General features: G+C 35.2%; 1 protein-coding gene across 7 annotated transcripts in view; it reads left to right on the forward strand.

Moving 5' to 3' along the window:
- SOCS6 (suppressor of cytokine signaling 6) overlaps window positions 1-18,167 on the forward strand; it is a 28,962-nt gene extending 10,795 nt beyond the window's left edge. For 2 of the 7 annotated variants that reach the window (XM_067290756.1, XM_067290757.1), the window contains one exon: window positions 12,192-18,167. In XM_067290756.1, coding sequence (XP_067146857.1) covers window positions 12,317-13,921 — 1,605 coding nt within the window. In that variant the 5' untranslated portion in view covers window positions 12,192-12,316 and the 3' untranslated portion in view covers window positions 13,922-18,167. Of the gene's footprint in view, window positions 1-406; window positions 990-8,849; window positions 8,956-9,368; window positions 9,632-9,748; window positions 9,790-11,369; window positions 11,395-12,191 lie in introns of those variants that run through there. The other 5 variants (XM_067290754.1, XM_067290753.1, XM_067290755.1 and 2 more) reach the window with 5 other exon arrangements.
- The last annotated feature ends 648 nt before the right edge of the window (window positions 18,168-18,815 follow it).

The raw sequence follows: 18,815 nt of genomic DNA on the forward strand, positions 1-18,815 counted from the left end.
TGGGTACTTCTTAGATTAAGCAGCTCTGTGTATGTGAAGGAGAGGGGTTTTGATTTGAGGTCCTTATTTCTGTGGCCCTTTAGGAGCCTTACTCATCTACTATGCCCTGACTACTTGCAGTTCCTGTGATTTTTGGAGGAGCTGCTTGTGCCTAGGCACTAAAAAAAAAAAAATCTTAACTCAGACAAAAATGAGATGTTTTATCTCAATTTTAGATAAGATTAGTTGTGGTTCTGACCTTTGCAGTTTGTCAGAATGTACTTTGCTTTGAATTGCATTTTTGGAAAGCAGGCCAACGGCCTCTGATCTGTTGTGTCACCGGCAAAATGTGGTAGGAATTGTGAGAATACGCTGTGCCAAGCTGGTGTCTCCAACTAAGCAGACTCAGAGTTTGTGTCATATAAAACTTAGGCTCTGGAGAGAAATATTGTTGGCCTCTTTGTTAGTCTGAATTTAGCTTTCTTTGCAGGTTACCTTTTCACTAACGATGTAAACTAACTTTGAAGGGTCCTTTGTTTTTTTCCTGTATCTTCTGTATCTTGTTCTTTGTTTTTCTGTCTTTTTAACTCCTTTAGATATATACTGTTGATGGAGCTTCTGCTCCTCATAAGGTTACTTGATGCTTCTTTGTGTTATAAGATGGGTGGTTAATTTGCTTACTGCTTTGATAATTTTTAAGCAGTTGGGCTGAAAAGCCTTTGTAAAATATGTGCTGAATTTTAAAATTTTAAAGAATATAAGGAAGTTGGATCATCACTGAGTAGAAGACAGGTATCATGAAAGGTTATTTTCTGTGGATATTCTGTGGATACAGAATGATAGTTCCAAGGTCCTGTGTTTTCTTATGCCTGCATTGTCAGAAAATGCCTGAAAGGGACCACTGGCTTTAACTGATCTCCTGCTAACCATCCACAGTGGGTGGCAATTTGCTCCTTTGGTTCTTAGGCTTCTGTGGAGAGATGGGGAGGTTTCAGCTATGTTTTAAGCAGGTAAGCATTCAAAAGCTCGCTCTTGCTTTCTCGCTGTGTGTGTGTGTGTGTGTGTGTGTGTGTGTGTGTGTGTGTGTGTGTGTGTGTGTGTGTGTGTGTGTGTCAGTGTCAGTCACTGTAAACTGTGAAAATTCAAAATTGAGTTTTCCAAATTAATGGCCTTAATTTGGCCTGATAGTGCATACATTATTCTAAATTAAAAGACAGTTGGTCTTCAGCTTATAATTCCATTTTTAAAAAAGGTGGAAATTAAGCTCTCTTGTGTTCTGGCTCATGAAGTGTTGAGCAGAGCATTGAATACATATGCATTAACATTTAAGTGTCAGATACAGAGACAGCAAAAACTTCCTTAATGAGGCTAATAATTCTGTCTGTAGGCTCTAGAATTTGGAGTTTAGTTAGTATCCTATAAATAAATGACAGGACTATACATTTTAAATGGTGATGGAGAGTAGAATTAGTGTAAACATTTTTGTCCTGTACAGGCAACCCTTCTGTCTTTTCTCAACTTCTGAATTCTTGATCTTTTAACCTTAATATAATTATCTAATACATTTTCTATATACATAGTTCAGATAAAGGTTATGAAATGACTTTCTCAGTGTACTGTTACTTAAGAGGGAAAACACAAAGGATATTACTGACCACCAGAAGTTGCTGTAGAAGTTGTCTTTGATTATTTAACTGATTATATTCAAAAACTTTCAGGAAAATAAAATTGCTAGTGAAACTTACTGATCACTTCAGAAGTAAAAACTCTCAGGAAACTTTGAAATAATATGATATGTAGATATGTTTTCAATTTTTAATATTTTTGGTAATGATTTCTTATAGTGGTATAAAAGGTATTGCATAAGCCTTTTTCTTTCTTAAGAAATGCTGCTACTCAGAAATTACAAAACAAATCAAAATAGCAAGTCACTTTTGCTTCTTATGAACATACACAATATATTCATGGTTGTAGATGAAAATATTTTTTGTGCTTTACAATGAAGCAGCTTTGTGAAACACATGGTTCTGTGAGGAATGAAACTGTTTAACCCTAGTTTCCTCCCTGGTTTTGGAGATGTATGTGAGCTTCAGAAAAGGCTTTTCCTGTATTTAGAAACACCCCTGCTTTGGACTCTCTATACACTTGAGAATATATGAATTTTTGCTATGGCTGTTCCCTCAGTTGAGATACTACCTGTCTGCTTATTTGTAAAACTTGGGTTTGATGGCCCTGAGGGGGATGGAACGCACACAGGAACAACGAGCCTTGTTTGTTCGAGCTTTGTTTCTGTAGGAAACAAGGCTAAAACAAACTATATTCGGTGAATATGAGTTTAACTCTGAATCTTTGAGAAGTGGCTAGGAAACTAAATTTCTTGAGTAATAACCTGTAGTTTGTATGAGTTACAATGGTATATAGAAACATATTTTATTTAGTTATTATTTGAAGGATTGGAAAGTCCTTGTTTGACTAAAAGTAATTATTATTTAAATGTAGCCAATGCCTTTCAATTCCAGTTACTCCGCATATTTGTATTTCACTTAAAATGTATTTAATTTTGAATGGGTGCATATTTTTTCATGTTATATTTCTATTATATTTGTGTTAATGATGTGCAGTTGTAGTAAAACAATGGCTATTACCGTGGAAAAATGTTATTGTAATAAATGAATAAATAAAACACATCTGTTTGAATTTCACAAAAAGGAGATTCCTTTTACTTTGCTCAGGGAATGAACAGAATATCAGTTGTCACTGTTTGTATTGTCAGAATTTTCCACTATTAGAAATTATAGATACCAACTGATTTTTACGTGCACAAAAAAAGCAAATCTACAGAAGTAGGAATCCTTATGTGAGTTTGAAATTTCTTAAATCTTTGACTCGTAAGGAAACTGAATGCCTTGGTATATGAGACAAGTATTATGCCATATTGGTCTTGAACTTTTTGTATGGTCTGGAGGAGAAAGGGGGGGGCTTTTTGTGGTGTCATTGTAGCAAGTATATTGTCTTTCCATCTAATAATTCAGTAAAGAAAATCACAAAACAGAGGCTAATTCCCTCCTCTCTGTGAATCTAAGGAATGTTCTTTACTAACTGCCTCTTCCTCCTCTGCACACTTGGAGATTTCTCGTCTGTGTGAATGTCGTACAGATGGTATATGAAAGGTCTTTCCACTTTTGTTTCTCTTTAATCGAGGCAGTGTGCTCACTTTCTCCTTAGACCATAAATGGGTCCACTTAATCTTTCCATTTACTTAGGGTTAACTGAATTAAAATAATAAAGGGTTGCTGCACCTTAGCTTAAATTGAGAGGATAGAGTGATATCTTCTAATGAAAGAAAGCTTTTATTATTATTGAAAGTGAAATGGTAGAGGTGGTGGGGGCGACAGCTAGAAAGAACTGAGAGATCTCACCTGATCACATGGAATTAAAGGGTAATTCAGCCCCTTGTCAGAAACTCACCCAGCTGAGGTTAATTTGAAGCCACAGGTGCAGCCATAATTAGTCACAAGATCCAAGGCAGTGTGGTTGGTACAGAAGCTGTACAGAATAGTGTATTGCCGTGCATTCATGCAGGCCTTCTAGAGAAGTCTGCAATAGGAAAATGAATCTTATTTCAAGCACTGATAACTCTAGCTGTAGAATATGAATGTGCTCGGTATGGTGGAAAAGCAGAATCCTTTCTTTTTTTTCTTCGCAGTGAATTTTCCTACTAATTACCACTTGCTTACTTTAAAAGCCTGTTTCAGCTTCTTGTGGTTCAACTCTTGCAATATGTTAGTGAGCTCTGTGTGGAATAAATTTCTCTTTTAGACTTTAACAATGTTTATTTTGTTACTAGTGGGATAGATTTCAGGCATCTAAATTTGGATTATGACTTGAAGAAGAGCTTGTTCCTTCTCAGTTTGTTTTAATTAATAAGTTCTTGGTATATTCTTACAAACATGATTTTTTTTCCCTAACACTTTGAAAGTAATTGCACTACCTTGAAGGAATTTGTGCAGAATTTTATTTCTCTTTTTGCAAATCTTTGACCCCAGGTGAATGTTATTTGTAGGAGCAAAGGCCAATTTACTGACGTATATTCAGGTGAGGTGAGGCTTTCTTGTCATCTGTCAGATAAGCATAAATGGTGATGGGAAAGTTAGCAGTTTACAACTTGCTGATCAAGATACTAGTTTTGCAAGTATGATATGAAGCCACTAGTTGGCTAGAGAGTGTACCTAATGAGGCTTTTAAAATGAAAGTTAGTTTTAGCTTTTTGTTGTTGTTGTGTTGTTTTGTTTTGTTTGTTAATGAAAGTGACTTTATAGCTGTCCTGAGATGTTGCTTAGATTTTTTTCATCTCTCCTCCTCAAGAAGGGAGTATTCCATATTGTACTTTAGGAAAGAATAAGTATCATTATCAGTCGTACTTTATGTTTGGTGTTACATTGTGTAAGTGTTATTTAACCCTCCAATTTTGAAACTGTAACTGATTTTAATTTTCATGTCAAATAAATTAGACAGCAAACTTTATTATGAATTAGCTTTTAATTTAGGGAGAATGGCAACATAAAAAGTGTTTGCACTGGCAAATAATAGAGAGGACTTCAAAAAGTGTATGGTGATCCTGTGTAAACTTTTACAGTCTTCAGCAGAAAAATGCATGAGGCTTCTGTTTCTATTACTTTTTCTGTCCTCCCCTGCCCCCCTCAGGTTGTCGTCTTCTCTTTTCTAGCGTTGTTTTCCTAGGTGCAAACTAGCACATATATGCATTAACAGAGTGATGTGTTTCTGTACTGTGCACTCAGTAGCTGAGAGATGTGCTGTGGAGTTGATTGGGGATGGAGACAATCATGTTATTTAGTCGATAATATTAAAAGAGTGGTCGCGTTAATGCTGACCAGAAAATCGCATTGAGAAAATGTTCTGGTTTATTATTTCTGTCTTTCTGGGGTATGCTTTAAAAATAAATGGACAGCATTTTTAAAATTACTTTCTGAAATGCATCAGGATTCAAAACCAAGCTTCATTTGGAGTTAGGTTGTGGTGCCTGCATTCACAGAATTGGACAGGCTATGTTTTTTTTCAACACATATTCCAGGATTCACGCATTCATGCCTACTACTCTATAAAAAGAAGCACAGAAATGCAAATTTTTATGGTTTTACTGATTGTCTTTCCCCTTCTTCCTTTCCTTTTCACTATATATATTTCAAATACTCTGTCATCTGTTCTCAAATAAGTAGGCACAGAATCTGTTCCTTGCCTAAGGCATTTTGTTATTGTAGGAAATTGTATACTGGCTTCTACAGGTAGCTTTATAAAATTTTATAGCAAAATTGTTTTAAAAAATTATTCCTTTTTATAGAACGTGATTTTTGTTCCTGACTGCTAATGTTGAGAAGCTGTTTTGGAGAGCACTGCAGTCTTGGACTTCTGTAAGCAGTTTCTCTGACTCCTAACATAACTGTATAAAGGTTTAAGAGGATTGCATAACTGTAACATATATACATATATATACATGTGCATAACTATGTAGATATATATTATATATGTTATATGTACATACTTATAAAAAAACCATAAATAGCAATATATATATATATTTATATGGTTTTATATATATATATGTATGTATATTAAAAAAAAACTTAGATAAGCCTCCCTGTTATCATGCTGAGGGTGCCACTGTACCTTACAAAAGAGGAAGAACATTTTGGTGTATCTATCTTCTGTCAGGATGGAGAAGTGAGCTGGAGCCTTACCTGAAAAAGGAATTCTCATTCATCATCTCCCAATAAATCTAACCTTTGCTTGTGAAGTTTTTGCTGACAGCCAGCCTGCAGCAAGACAGGCTGCTGCAATCTTGTAAAATAACAAGAAATAAAGACAGAGCCTGATTGAGCATTATTCCTGTTCTTAGCCTGCTTCTGCACAGCTGTTTGAAAAAGAAAAAAAGATTTACTTGGATTCTTAGAAGTGATTTCCTACAATGAAACACATGTACACACACTACACACATCAGGTTTCTTTGGTGATTTTTCTTATTTGATTCAGTAAAAATGTTTCACTTTTTTCTTTTTCAGTGATGTGGAATAAATTGATTTGCTGGAGTGGTTTTTTTTTTTTTTTTTTTTTTTTTTTTTTTGATCTTATTGTCAGTTCATCAAGGTCTTAGCCAAGATGTGGCTTTATTTTACCCTGTATTTTTTCTCTTTTTTTTCGTCCCTGAAAAACTTTTGTTAGCAATGTACATTGTTACCAGACATTTGCTTAAAAAAAAAAAAAGGAAAAGAAAAAATTTAAGATGGTACTAGTGCCATTCGTAGCAAATGTATAAAAAGCAGAATCTACCTCATTCCTTGTTTGCATGTTGATTCCCAGTTGGTGAGAGATTTAACAGGAGCAACTGAAACAGTGACTGTTGTAGCTGTCCTCCACACAGGTCCCCCAGAGGTTCCTGCTCCAACAGCAGTAGTGCCCTGATGAGATTGTGTTTGTGCTTGAGCTGATCCAGTCTCAGTCCATTGCGCTTATGTCAGCCAGCCCTGGCTTCAGTTTAACATGTCAGGTTAATGTGCCTGTGATAGCTCCAGAGCAGATAGGCATCCCAAACAGCCATCCTTGTGTAAGGGTGATATAACCTCTGGCAAGAACTGTTAATGTTAGTAACTGGTTTTTGCTATTGCAGTTATGCGATTATTGTAGTCACAATACTGAATGTACATAGATGAACTGTAATACAAAGATGCCATTTAACACTCCTCGGTTACTCCCCAGAGGAAAACTACCAATCAGCTAGAAATATTCTGTCCTGCAACCAAATATGGGAAAGAAGAACAGGACTTGCTGCAAATGGTCTTGGATGAAGTAAAAAAGGTCAGGGCAGTCCAGATGTCAAGGGACATCCTTTTTTAATAGGAGGCCAGAGGCAAGTAATCAAGGTATTCAGACTTTTTAAATGGTTCTGTTACTGGTTTTGCGTACAGTTATTTCCATGAATGGTGGTGAAGAAAAATCCCTTTGTGTATCAAGTTTTCATTTTTATTTTACCCTACTATTCTACTTATTACTAAAGGCAGACCTTGCTTATCCCCCACTAAAGTTTGTTAATAGTTACTAGGATTACTTTGTAAATTGTTAGAACATTAGCGCCTATGGACTGTTTTCACTTTAACCTTTGTAAAAAGAAAAAAAAAATAGCAGAACTGATGTGACTTACTGTTGGGTTTTTTTTGTTTGTTCTCTTGAAATTTGAATCTGTATAATGCCTATTAAATTATACTGGCCTTTAGAGAAAGGAACAATACTTTCCTTAGCTATTCAAATCTTAGAAATTGGAAGTTTAAATATGGAGTGAATAATATCTACGTAGCGTTCAGGCTTTTTAACTTAAAAATAGGAGGCTCTAAGTACTCCTGAATGGTGAAAGAATACAAAATACTATCAGATGGGCTTCTCACCTGCTTTTTTTCTTTTTTCTTTTTTAACCTTGTTCCAATTTTATATGAAATTACATGAGCTTCTTTATACTCAGTAGCAAAGCAGCTGTGCAGAAGGGGATGGGATGGACTTTTATAAAATTTGCACTCTTACTTTAAAACAGTGCTCATCCATTACCAGACAAGCCACTGCTAAAACCATTAATCTGTTTTGTTGTTTTCAAGGTTGCATGGAGCATCAACATAAGAGTATGAAATATAAATTGCTTTATTTAAAATCTCTCCATATTAAAGAATAACATGATGTAGGAATTTACTTGAATTTCAAGGAAGGGAAAAACCTCATCATCTTCAATATGCTAGTGGTTTGCAGTGAGAAAGCTGAAAGCTGGCCTGTAGTTTATATGTTCCATCAGAAACTGCTAGTGTTTGAAATAATAGGTATTTAATCTCTTTTTATTTAATGGATGTTTTATGTATAACTTCTATGCTCATATAGACTGAAACTTCAAGTAGATGGAAGAAAATATCTTGAGCCAACATTTTATGTTGCTGGTTTTGAAAAGGAAAATTTCACTAATATAATAACTTTATTACTAAAGTAAAATCAATGAGAACACATACCTAGAACAACTTCTTAGCAATTAACATCAATAGATTTCGGAATTCTGGAATAAATTTAGAGATTTCAGATTTTCCAAAATACAGCACTTAATCTGTGTTGCCTTAAGATGCTGTTGTTGATACACCTTCCAAATAACAGATAGATGTATTTTAGTGAGAGTTTATTGGGGAAAAAGCCCCTTATATTGGGGGCAAATAATTAAACAAGAAATGTGTTCCGAGTATTTCTACTTAGATAGTTGCCAAGCTTTCGGAGTACTGCAACATGGTTTGAAGTCTGCTTATAGTTGCAGATACCTACCAAAAGACTTTCTAGAGGTATCTGTAGTTAGCCTTTTTAAATTCACTGTACAGCAGATGGCACTGGAAGAGCACATATGTGGGAGACCTCAGTGATACCATAATTCTTACAGAAGACTAGTGAAGCTGTTGCAGTGGTGAGAGTTGTGATGAAATTCAGCAGCTAGTTTTAATGTACTCCAGGAAGGAATGCATGCTTAGCTGTTCTGTTTCAGCTCCTCTAGATGTAGACAGTGAATAATTTTACTCCTGCAAGTGTATGGATAAATCTTATATTAAGGCCTGTTTATAAAGGGCTTTTAAAATGCATGAATATGTAATGGAGAATTCTTGGTATTTCTTAAAGATGTGCTAAGGAGGAAACATATCTGGATCAACTCGGGTATTTGACTTAAGGATATTTTTGCTTTCTCCTCTCTTGGATAACAAAATCCTAAAGGATGTCACAACATTGAGTAGTTCTTATATGGAGGACTTGGTTACAGTCTTGCTCTGATCTGTTGGTGTCTACAGTTTACTTCAGTGGGCTTTGACCAGGACTGTATTCACGAGATTTTACTGTCTTTTCCTGGATGAATGAACTGGACTCCTGGATATGTGCAGGTTCTTTCTGTGACAGGTGCAGTTTATTTGGAATTCAAGCCTTATTCTTTATATGAAATATACTAAGAATACAAGTAGTGATTTATGCATTTGGATAGCTTTTTGCATGTGGATAGCTTTTTGCTTGATAAAGATATTGGCTACCAAGGTGGGCTGACCGATATAAAACAGTTGTGCTCAAGCATGCTCAGTGATCTCTCTCAAAGTACAAAATGTCAACTTTTCTCTGTGCTGCCATAGAGATTCATCTCTTTAGATTATTTTTAGATACTTGATTTTCAATTGTAAAAACACATTTTGATACAGAAAAGCTAGTATGTGATAAAAGTCTGTTCTTTAAAGTGGTTTGCTTAGTTCTTTAGTTATCGAGAAGCTAAAGAAATGTAGCTCCTTCAGCCAAATTTTAGCTAATTCTAATTCTTGTTAAGCACACCGATTTTAAAAAAAATTAGTGAATCAGACAGTTTGGGGATCTATGCATTCAGCTATATGGTTGTGTTCTCTTTTAATTTCTCCCCAGTTCATTTGCTTTGTTTTGTGCTTGCTTCTATAGGGTTAGGAACTGCAAGCAGTATGATGTACATCTTACAAGGATGAAGGGAACATATTTGATAAGATGGGAACAATATCAGCTCATGGACATTAGTCGAAACCAGTTTGAGAACACTGTGGGTTTCACAAGTGGATCTAATGTGAGTGTTCTGAGGCTCCTGGGCAGAGTTAAATTTACCAAATGAGCAAATGCTCTGATTTACTCTGGTTAAGAATCACATAAAATGCTGAAGTTATCTTTTTCACTCATTTCATAGGTTCATTTTCTTACATATGATGAAAAGAGGGCTGTGAATTGGTAAGTTGTAAAAATTCAAATGATTTAGGAACAGAATGCCAATGAGGCATTTTGAGTCTACTTCTAATTGACATGTAGCTGTCCCATTTTCTGTATTTGTGGCTTTTTCCTATTTACTGTACCTTGTCAATTGTTCTGATACCTCAGACTTCAAGCATATAAAACCCTTGAAATGTTTAGTGCATTCTGCTCATGTTTTTTTTTCTCAGCGTTTTCATAATTCCTAATTCTTTCAAAAAATATGAAGCTCCTATTAAGCATAAGTATTTTAAAAAATGAAATTTGATGGTTCTGCATATATCTGTCTTAACAAACAAAAAAGTAGGATCTTGGTCTTTGAAAGAACATACCCATATCTCAGTTTACTCTTCAAATTTTTTTTAGAGAAATGAATTTTTCTAAGGTGTCAGACTTGTTAAAACTCAGCAATGCCAAAAATAAGCAGAGAATTTCTAATAAAATACTAGGGCTGTTTTTTAAGCTTTTAATGCTTGTTTATAGCAAGGGGTTATTCTTAAGTGTTTTTTTTACGGAAACAAGGTTTTTGGTCATGTTTGCTTGAAAGTGCTGTGAAAGATGCGAAGTTTTTGCTGGTGTTGTGAGAATCACTTTATAGGCAGAGGACAAACCTGTAAGTCTCCCCCACTGAGAGAAAGGAAAGCAGAGACTTAGTACTATTTAGTTTGTTAATCATGAAAAGGAAGTGGGAAGAACTGAAGATATTCTAAAGATGGGTTTGGAGAACGTTGGAGGGTATGGCAAAGGCAAAACAGGTCCCTGAGGTATTGTGATGTGGATAGTGTGGGGAACTAGGAAACAAATCCATAGTAAATCAAGCTTTGGGATTCTGCTGCTTATGAGAATAATAATTTCCCTGCTCCTCCAGCAGCAGGGCTTCACTTAACAAATGTTTAAGGTATTTTGAAGTTCAAAATCCTTAGATTTTGAACAGTTCCTTGCACTGTTTTTTAGATAGCTTTGGATATGATCCTTTAGCTTTTGTGTTCTTGAGGAAGTTCTTCTTAGTGTTTATACCATGAAAGTAGGGCTGAATCAAAATAATGATCAATGAACTGCTGTTTGAATATAGTAATGATTATCTTTTCATTCTTTTGCACTATTTTTGTGCAGATATTTAAGAAAATCGTATTGTTTAGTTGATGCAACTGATTTCTGTTCATTGTCTGTTTTTCTCCGTTGCAAGTATTGTGATTTAATGGGAGAAAAGTGGGAAGAGCATGTGTAAGGGTTGTTCTGCCTCTCCCACAGTCCTCCAAACTGGAAAGATTTCTTGAAAGGTGATCTTAGTCTCCTCCAGCTTGCCATATTCAGCACAGAGCCAGGCTTCCTTTGCAGTTCATCCTGCTAACACACTATGTAATTGGAAGTACATGGAAAAATGGCTACTACTAAAGGCAGTCTCTGCTCCTTGGCAGCAACAAAAACAGCCAGGCGAATCTGACTCCCTCTTCTCTTCCCCTTCTTGTTCTTCCCTCTCTGCAGAGCTGCCTTGCTCTGGAAGCTTTAACTGACATGAAAGAAAAACAAGTCAAAAAGTCAAATTTGGGAGGGGAGAACAGGGAGCATGACTCTGGAGGACGCCAGGTGGGAGCAGTCACTGGAACTTGAGAAGATGTGTCTGGCAGAAGTGTTGGAGGAAGAAAGACGCTAGCACTAGGCAAGGAGTGCCTGTGGTCTGACCTCCTTCATGCCTAAAACAGAGTTTGGAAATCTTTCATCTCTCCTTTCATAGAAGTTTGGGAAGGGATTCCTATGATTTGCTCAAAATAAATGCTATTTTGCATTAACTCAACTCAAGGGCCCGACTCAACTCAATTTATTGGACTACAATTAATTTCCCTATAATTATGTGATTACTGTTCAATTTTCCTGTGCAAACAAAGTGTGACATTGTAAGACCATCTTGTTAGGACTAATCACAGTTTAACCTGTACGTATGGTTTCTGTTGGTCGTAATGGCTTCTGTACTTTTATCTTCTATAGTTATTTTTGTGTTTCTTTTACAAGATGCCTGCTGAAAAAGAGGGACGTTTCTGTGTTTGAAAACTTATACACATGCATTTTTGTGTGTGTGTGTATATATGTATACATATGTATATATGTATATATATGTATACACACGCACACACACACACATATATGTGATATATATTATGTATAAACTAGGATTGTAAATGCAGAAAAAGACTGTTGAAGAACTTTAAGACAGATGAGTAGGTTCATATTTTTTTTTTTAAGCTTGATTGGTTTCCAAGTATATTTACTTTTGTATGATACCATTATTTAAGTACTACAATTTCTGTTTTGTTTGTGGGGGGGGAGCTTATGGATAACTTACACTATTTCTTTTGTGAAGTTAATTGGTTTTTATTTGTTTCCAGGAAATGGCTCTTGAAGTTAAATGAGGCTGGATAAAACACATAAATGAAGCAGAAGCTGCTCTGCATGTGTTAGGACTCTATCTCCAGAAGCACTGCTGATCAGCCAGACTTGGTAACTTGTCATAATGAAGAAAATTAGTCTCAAAACAATTCGCAAGTCCTTTAACTTAAATAAAAGCAAAGATGAAAGTGACTTTGTAGTGGTTCAGCAGCCATCATTAAGTGAATTTGGAAAAGATGACTCCTTGTTTGGCAGCTGCTATGGTAAAGATTTGGCTAGCTGTGAAGTCAATAGCGAAGATGAAAAAGGAGGCAAAAATAGATCAAAAAGTGAAAGCTTAATGGGTACGTTAAAAAGGAGGCTTTCAGCAAAACAAAAGCAGAAGGGCAAAGGCAGCACACCATCTGTAAGCTCTGCAGATGATGACACCTTTTCTTCCTCTTCTGCTCCAATAACCTTCAAAGATGTGCGAGCTCAAAGACCTCTAAGATCCACTTCCCTCCGTAATCACCATTATAGTCCAACTCCATGGCCCCTTCGACCTACAAATTCAGAGGAGACTTGTATCAAAATGGAAGTGAAAGTCAAGGCCTTGGTTCACTCCTCTAATCCAAGCCCAGCACTGAATGGTGTTCGAAAGGACTTCCATGACTTGCAGTCAGATAACGTGTTCCAGGAACAAAATAATGCATTAAAAAATACAGAATCTCAGAATGGGGACTTGCATCTTCATATTGATGAACATGTGCCTGTAGTTATTGGATTAATGCCTCAGGACTACATTCAGTATACTGTGCCTTTAGATGAGGGAATGTATCCTTTGGAAGGATCACGTAGTTACTGTCTGGATAGTTCCTCACCCATGGAAGTTTCAACTGTTTCGTCTCAAGTGGGGGGAAATGCTTTCCATGAAGAAGAGAGTCAAGTGGATCAGGATGTAGTTGTTGCACCAGATATCTTTGTGGACCAGGCGGTGAATGGTTTGTTGATTGGTACCACGGGAGTCATGTTGCAAAGCCCAAGAGTTAGTCACAGTGATGTCCCTCCACTCTCACCTTTGCTACCTCCAATGCAGAATAATCAAATCCAAAGGAACTTCAATGGATTGAATGGCACAGATGGCCACATGGCTGAAAGTATGCGCTGCCATTTGAATTTTGATCCTAACACTGCCCCTGGAGTTGGAAGAGTTTATGATTCTGTACAGAACAGTGGTCCCATGGTTGTGACAAGTCTCACAGAAGAACTGAAAAAACTTGCGAAACAAGGATGGTACTGGGGCCCCATTACACGTTGGGAGGCAGAGGGAAAATTAGCAAATGTGCCTGATGGCTCATTTCTTGTTCGAGATAGTTCTGATGATCGTTACCTTTTAAGTTTGAGTTTTCGTTCCCATGGAAAAACGCTTCACACTAGAATTGAACATTCAAATGGTAGATTTAGCTTTTATGAACAACCAGATGTGGAGGGACATACATCTATAGTTGATTTAATTGAACATTCAATCAGGGACTCTGAAAATGGAGCTTTCTGCTATTCGAGATCCCGATTGCCTGGATCTGCAACTTATCCAGTGAGACTGACAAATCCAGTATCTCGATTTATGCAGGTGCGTTCCTTACAGTACCTGTGTCGTTTTGTAATACGTCAGTATACTAGAATAGACCTGATTCAGAAACTGCCTTTGCCAAACAAAATGAAGGATTATTTACAGGAAAAGCACTACTGAAAGCTTATGGGAATCTTGCATCTTGCACTTTGGGAACAACAACAACAACAAAAAGAGATTGAATTACAGTTTACAGATTTTCATTATTATCAAAATCTTTTGCTGCCATAACTATTTCATTTTTGTGTGTAAAAGAAAAGTAATGCATTTGGGTTTATGTTTGTTTGGGGGGGGTTGTGTATTTGGGGGGCTGATTTTTTTTTTTTTTTGAAAAGAATGATCTCAAGTTTATTTTTAGAAGTGTGAAATAGCTATCTTTCATCAATGTGCAGATTAATCACAATGTGAATGATCAAATTCTCCTTTAATTTCCCCCAAGTCCTTTGCTGCTATCCACTGTGATTTTTATGCATTGAAAGCACATTTCATGTGTATTCAACCATAAGTAAAAGTCAAATGAAACTTGTTGAATGGATTTTTTTTTTCTTTAAAATAGCCTATTGAAAAAGATGATCATGAAGAAAAACATATCGGTATTCTAAATTACAGAATTTACATATATGTTAAAAATGATTTCCTAGCATCTGAATTATAAATTTCTATAGAAATATGCCCTAATGTAGAACTTAGAGCTGTGTGATAAGAACATGGTTATGCAGCATATCTTTGGAAAAAACCTTTGTCATAAACCTTGTATTGTCTGTACACTATTTTGTGTTTGAGGAAGTTGGTTCGGCTTTCTTCTTGTCTCAGTATTTTGTCCTTCTAAAAATGGCCTTTAAAAAAAAATCTTTGAAAGTCGATGCATAGTACCTATATGGAAATTGCAGTATTGAGATCCTGAAAAACATTACATTTTAAAATCATGGCATCAGTTAAATGAACACCTACCAGGTCCTCTCTTTCCTGTCCTTCCCCTTCCTACATCCCCCTGAATAAAAAATTACTTGGATTTGTAGGATGACTCTAGGAATTCTTATTATGGGAACATAAGTTGACAAGCCATTTTAGAGATGTGGTAAAACTTCTAATAGCTTCCCTTCCTCCAGAATGATTTCTACAATATAGATTTAAACTATGTGGAATTTTAACATTTCCCCTTTTTCTGCATTTTTCACTTCTGAAATTCAATAATATACCAATGTCCTTTGAATCATTTTTTTTTCTTTTTTTCTTTTTTTGCTATTCTTTAGGGAGGGAGGAACAGGACTGATGATAATTTGGATGAAAGATGCTTAAAATGTATCTCTAAAGCTCCATTTTCATAGCCTTTGAAATTATGGTGGAAAAGGAGTTTGGATTTTAATATACATTGACCATAGAAAATGTTTGAGTTAACTGTTGTGGGGTATGTTTTGGCATGTGAAATATTGAATCAATTAAGTAAATGTTTCTGATATCTGTCAAAGATTCTGGCATTTAAAAAGCTTGAAGTTATTCTGACCTTCTTTAGGGAAAAAATGACTTTCAGTTGGGAGTACAGCTTCTCCATTGTAACATTTTCTTCATGCAAGGTTAATCCATGGCATTTTCCTGTTTTGTTTTTGTTTTGTTTTCCCCCATGGTCTATCGCTTCTATGAGTTATTTGTTGAAGAGGTCATGGCGAACTTGTGAGGGAGGCCTACTTTATCCCCCCCTACCCCTGCCCTAAAAATCTGTATTTGGGAATGTTATCTTCTCCATCATTGGTAGGAGTTGCTGGTCAGTAAAGATCAGCTGAGAAGGCGGCTGTTAATCTTTGATACAGCTTTCTTGTTTAGGTCATTTTTCTTCTCCTTGTTTAATCTAGCCTTTTGTCCCCTGAAGTGGGTCTTTAGTAATGAATACAGTATTGCTGCAAGGTGGTGCAGTAGCACTACATCTTGGGTTGCCTGAATTGATAGACTAAATTTATATTTTTTAATTTATTTTTTGACCATAATGTTTAACAAAAAAAGGAAGAAAAATCAAAGGTAGATAAAGGCTGCCTTTGGTTTTAAGGGATGGAGAATAAGGATTTCTTCTTTAGTCTGATAAAGTTTTAAACTTAAAAATCTAGAGCAATCTATATGCCTAATTTGTTGGCTCTGCCATCAAGATACATGTATGCAAGTGTGAATTCTGTTTCCTTTTTCCCCTCTACTAACTTTTTTTTCCCCCCCTCTGAATCGGGATTACTAACTTTATTCAAAAAAAGGCACAATAACTTATTGTATGGTACAGTGTTCTGATTCTGTCTGTGGGGAGTGGGGAAAGAGAATCATTTTTATGAATTTCAGACACATTCTTTTTAGAAGAAAACCTCTGGCATTTTCTTCACTTTAAAAATTCTTTCCCTGTGCAAGCTAGAGGGTCTATGCATTCTACCTAATCTTTGAAAGATTATAGTATGTTAAATATTTTCTCTGCCATTTAATACCACTATTGAATGCATTAAACATTTATATTATGCCACATGCGTTAATCTAGCAGTCATTGCATTGAAACGTAAATATTTGAAGCTATAATATCCCAGTTTTATTGCTGAATTGAACAGGTGTAAGAACACACGTGCTAAATTTCTTGCCCATGCTTTATAAATTTCAGTTTGCTCACTCATACATGTTGATGCTTTTTAAACTTTGGTTCAGCTATCAAGTTTTTGAATTGCTTTCCTCACTGTGTTCTTGATTTGTGAACTTAGTCAGATCAAGTTATCATTGTTACTTTTTGTTTTTCCACATAAAGCATCCACAAACAGAACACTTTCAAGTAGTTGAGGCCTAGGATGTGAGAACTGTATAGCACTTTCTTTCTAAATAAAAAATGTTGGCGATATTTCTACTAAACTCAGAATACTTTAAATCCACTAGTAAGTAAACACAAATACTTTTTACAAATTTCATTATTCAGAACCTCTCTCTCTTCTTTTTCTTTTTTTTTTTTCCTGAGATAACTCTCCGCCAGGAGAAGGAACACAGAAGAATGACTTTGAAAACATTAAGGATACTTACAATTTCTTATAATAAAGATTAATGCAAAAAAAAAAAATCACAGTAACATTAAGTTATGAGACAATTTAGAAGTATTCAGAGTAACCACAAAAATTGTGTTGACTTCTGCCTCAGAAAAATTAGAGGAACAAAGTGTCCTTGACAAATAGAAGGAAAATGATTGAGCATATTTTGCATACCTTTAGAGGCAGACACACTAAGACTGAAAGCTAACTGACTATGATCCTTATAGAGTAGAAAAATGCCTATTTATTCAGCACAACAGTCTAAGGGTTCAAAAGTTATGCTTTTTATGCAACTGAATTGTGGAAAAATGTTTTGGAATATGAAACTTTGAAATAAAACTGGTGGGGGTTTTTTTGAGCTTATCAGTAACTTCAGTCATATTGGCTGTTTTACCAGTTACAAGGTGTTGTTTTACTCTTCTATTTAGATACAGAAAAATAAATTTGCACAATTTGCTCTTTTTTTTTTTTTTTTTTGCAAACTAGTGTTATAAACAACTGAAAGTGATTTGTATTCTTTGATCTCTTTGAAGGATATAGCACTTACCCTGCTGTTGACACAGTTAATGCCATCTTTTTATCAGAATCTTTTTCTGTCAGAAGGATAAGAAATGCAATTATTAATTAAAATCTGTTGTCAAAGGAGCTTACTTTACATCTTCTTAAAGCCAGTTTCTTTCTATGAATATTGACTGCTGGGCTAAGTGAAATATGTGCTGTTTTTCTTGTGATGCATCTCATCTATGTGAATACCAGAATTCTAAATTTAAAACAATATACCAGCAAGATATGGGCTGTGATTCTAATGAGAAATATTTCTCTGTTACTGAACTTTCAAATTCTGAAATAAGCTATGGATAAAAATGATTGCCTATTTAATTTGTTTTAATCTTTTTACAACTACAAAGAATAAAAATTACAGGCATTCTTTATAAATAAAAAATGGGCTAGGCAGAAGTTCATAAAGTGGGAAATATGGCATTGCTGTATCTAGAAAGTGTTCTAAATTCTACACAGAGATAAGGAAAAATTCTTAGAGAATTTTGTATGAATACATGTTGGCTTAAAGAATTTTTATAGTGATGATGGAGTGCCATGAAGGTAATACTTGCAATCCAGATTGCTGTAGTTTACACTTTTCTCTGTTTCAGACCTGGTGTGCGCTATTTGTACTAAGCACACCACAGAGTGAATTATCCAAAGTCCATTGATTTTAATGTGTTTTGGTTTGTAAACAAAATTATAGTAATTTCTTGCACATTTTTGAAAAATAATTGTATAAGGATTTATGTATCTGCTTCTGGATACAGTGTGTAAATAAAAGTTTCATTCACAAAAAGATTTGTGGAGTATTTCTATACCTTAATGAAGAACAAAAAAACAAAACAAAAGACTTTGTAGGATTTGGGCGTTTGACTTGTACATTTATATTTTATTGGTTATAATTAGAACTCTTACATTTCTTTTCCACCAAGCTATTTGTATATACTGATTATTTTCATTTCTGCTTTTCAAAGCAAGATGAAAGATTGCCAGAACATAGCTAGAATACAGTTTTTAGAAGGTCTGCACACATAATGTAAGTTAACTTTTTGGTAAGTTTTCTTGTATTTATTTTTTGTTTGCTTGTTTGCTTTAAAAAAGGGAAATTCATATCAGAGCAGTCTCTCTTTCCTCCAGATATACCTCAATGGTAACATACATTTTCTTGGGCTCCAAGTTAGCAAGTAGCTCTTATCTAGTTCCAAAATAAAAAGGAATATACAGTGTTGATCTTCATGTATTCACTTGATGCTACCCTAGATTCATTTTCAAGAGGAATGACATCTTAAACTTGGGGAATTCATACAAATAGGTGATCAAGGATAAACAGTTTATATGTTCCGAAACATGTACACAATTGTTCACGTCTTCATCTACTCTTGACTTAGTAGACTGAGTATTCAAATTGCAGAGACTACCACTTGCTCCTTAGC

Source organism: Apteryx mantelli, chromosome 2, assembly GCF_036417845.1.
Source record: "Apteryx mantelli isolate bAptMan1 chromosome 2, bAptMan1.hap1, whole genome shotgun sequence".
NCBI classification, from domain to species: Eukaryota; Metazoa; Chordata; class Aves; order Apterygiformes; family Apterygidae; genus Apteryx; species Apteryx mantelli.